Here is a 2,731-nt window from a genome sequence, read left to right on the forward strand (position 1 = left end):
ACCTATGTAGGGGATTATTTAGAACACATTATGGTAGAACTGCTTATGAATTAATGTATTTGCGCTGGACCTTTAATGGGAACATAAAAGACATAACCATCTGTCTGTGGAAATTGGAATAGCAATATTTATTTTGTGACAACATAATTTATTTTACTGATTACAACCTTGAGATCAAGAGATGAAACGACAATAATAAAAGGTACATGCAAAGAAAATGATTAAAATAACTTTATCTACAGGAGAATATGGTGTTGCAATCGTAAATTGGAGAATTCATTGATGATTCTAGCTAGACTTATTTATATTCGAAAAAATAACGGTATCCATCACTTCTCATGTAATTACAGAAAACATTAGAGTAGATTGCTAATTCTAGCTTAGACTAATGTAGATCCTCACAATCCACAAGCCTCGAAACACTTTACGCATATGGTGTTTGTAGCTCGTGAAATTGGATCGGACTAAGTGAAACAACAACAATAATTAAAAAACAGAAACCAAAATACATTAGCTGCTTCACTAGATGAAGCACTGATCAGATCACCAGTACTCACCACGAAGCTGTCTAAGAATCCTACCATGAGGTGAATCAGGGTCACCTCTCATAGAATTCTGTTTCCATATCTCCATCGCTCTCATCAGAGACTCTTCAGCAGTCTCCAATTGCTCCGGCCTCCACACCATTACCCCGCCGTCAGGTGCCGGATAAAAAGCGACACCAGCACCCGCTGGTGCATCAGTGGCCTGTGTAATAGGCTTCCTCGTATCAGCCATCTCCATCTCTGCCAATGGAGATGGTTTATGATGCTTGAAGTATTCTCTGTCATCTTCTAATTGTGCTCCTCTGTCTTTTGCTTCGTCGGGCCATGGTGTACCATCTAATCCCCCGCAGCTAACATCTTCTAATGATAGCGCTCCATTGGAGTGGCTTACATTAGATTTCTGTCGCTTTTGTTGTCTCAAAGGGTCTATAGGTTTGTTTCCCCCTGTGCTCTCTATCTTCTGGGATGACCCGGTTGGTGATTTTGGTGGCACAAATGCCTCGTTATCTTTACCGGGCTTTAGATTTGGTTGTTTCCTTTCGTTTTCTGCTACTTTTACTGATCCCTCCAAGTCATCTCCCTGCAAATACAGCATAGTAACTCATTATTAATTCCATCAAATTTGGACACTACAATTAAATGAAGCAAAATTAACTCATTTTAGTAACCCGTCTAACCAGTTTAAACTAGGATTATGACTGTTGGCGTCCTAATCTAACAGGCAATGACCAATCAAACTATCTGCTCAAAACAAGTGAAAGATGGTGTAACCCAAACTTATAATATGCAACTCAAGCTTACACCTTCACATTTGGAGATAAAATTTACTATGTAAATTCGAATAAACTTGAGCTAATAATTCAATAAAAATGACCAGACTTTCACGTCTTTTTCTTAAAAAAGAAACAAAGTTAATAGTAAAAGGAGATATGGTTATGTTGGCGGGTTGAAGTATAACTTGTAATTGAGCCATTTTGATCCACGTGAACTTAGGGATTGAATCATGTCACACGTATTAATTTAAATCATGTAATTTTAACGTTTTTTGATCCGTCCAAGTTTCAATCACCCCGCCAATTTACCAGATTCCATCAAACTTCAGCATATATGATTATCCTAAATTCAGACATTGAAATGGTTGAGATTTAGTTTGTAGATGACTTACTTCAAGAGGTCCAGAATGGACGGCGGGATCAGCTGTTCGACCAACAGTAGAAGAGCAAAATCTGTGTGGATTGTACTCCACTCTCTTCAGAGATAGTGCCAATAAGAGTCGATGAAGTTTTGTAGCTGAAGATATAGCCAATCTTGTTTGCATCTTTGAGCTTTCTGTATATGCAAGATAATTACAGCTTCTATTATGGTTTCACCTCAACATCGATTCTAGTTTGGGGAGATCATATATATGCTACTAAGGACTTCTGGCACTGTATTGGTTCGTGTAAGATGGCGTGTCAACATTTCTAGACGTGGCTAGAGCTTCTAGTGACTCCTGGACTCTCCTGCTTCGTGTCAATTTCTCCACTTTTCTCTTCCAGAATGGCCTAGAAAAGAACCATTTTCTTACCAATAATTTGACAAGAGTCTTTTTAAATAGTAAAACTTTTTCCTTTTAAGTAAATTTGTTATTGCCCAAGGGCAAATTATACCAATTCACCTCAAAATTTTGCTTCACAGTACAGTTGAAAATTCTCTTAAATTCTCTTGATGTTGGGTACTGGGTTTGGGTTGCGGATAGCCCATATGAACTGATCCTGCTCATTTAAAGGAGATAAAATTTTAAAGAGATTACTTAAGGAAGTTAAAATATAGATAAATAAATAAAAAAAATAATTGCACGTTAGGAAGAAAATGGGAACGTACGATTGAATGTGAGCGGCATTTTTTTCTCTTGGAACCCCTCTCTCTCCTTTATATATATCTTTCTTCCTTAACAGAAAAAAAGAGGTAATGAAGTGATTCTCCTTCAAAAAAACACACTGTGATAAACAAGGTATTTAAATCGTTAAGAAGAACTTCGTTTCCAAGAGAGACGAAGTCGGATTCGAGCAATTGATTGGAATAGATTTTACAAAACTTTCGCTATTGTAATAGGTACACAAATTCAATGTCCCTATTACTCGATTTTAATTGACAATGATATTAGAGTCAGCGTTGTTTGCTCCTAATTGCTGCCCCATATTTTG

The 2,731-nt window shown here is 37.1% G+C and overlaps 1 protein-coding gene across 1 annotated transcript; it reads right to left on the reverse strand.

Moving 5' to 3' along the window:
- Window positions 1-279: 279 nt before the first annotated feature.
- Window positions 280-1,936, reverse strand: LOC107779336 (uncharacterized). Its single transcript, XM_016599740.2, has 2 exons — window positions 1,711-1,936; window positions 280-1,125 (listed from the first exon to the last, which is right to left on the reverse strand). Exons 1-2 carry the CDS (start codon window positions 1,861-1,863, stop codon window positions 544-546), a joined length of 735 nt encoding a protein of 244 aa, XP_016455226.2. The 5' UTR covers window positions 1,864-1,936; the 3' UTR covers window positions 280-543.
- Between the last annotated feature and the right edge of the window lie 795 nt (window positions 1,937-2,731).

The sequence above is a fragment of the Nicotiana tabacum genome, chromosome 22 (assembly GCF_000715075.1).
Source record: "Nicotiana tabacum cultivar K326 chromosome 22, ASM71507v2, whole genome shotgun sequence".
NCBI lineage: Eukaryota > Viridiplantae > Streptophyta > Magnoliopsida > Solanales > Solanaceae > Nicotiana > Nicotiana tabacum.

Excerpts from the sequence above, each read along its gene's own strand:
- LOC107779336 (XM_016599740.2), bottom strand. The coding sequence starts at position 1,863 with ATGCAAACAAGATTGGCTATATCTTCAGCTACAAAACTTCATCGACTC. Across the intron at positions 1,126-1,710 it reads TCCATTCTGGACCTCTTGAA|GGAGATGACTTGGAGGGATC; the intron begins GTAAGTCATCTA and ends CTGTATTTGCAG.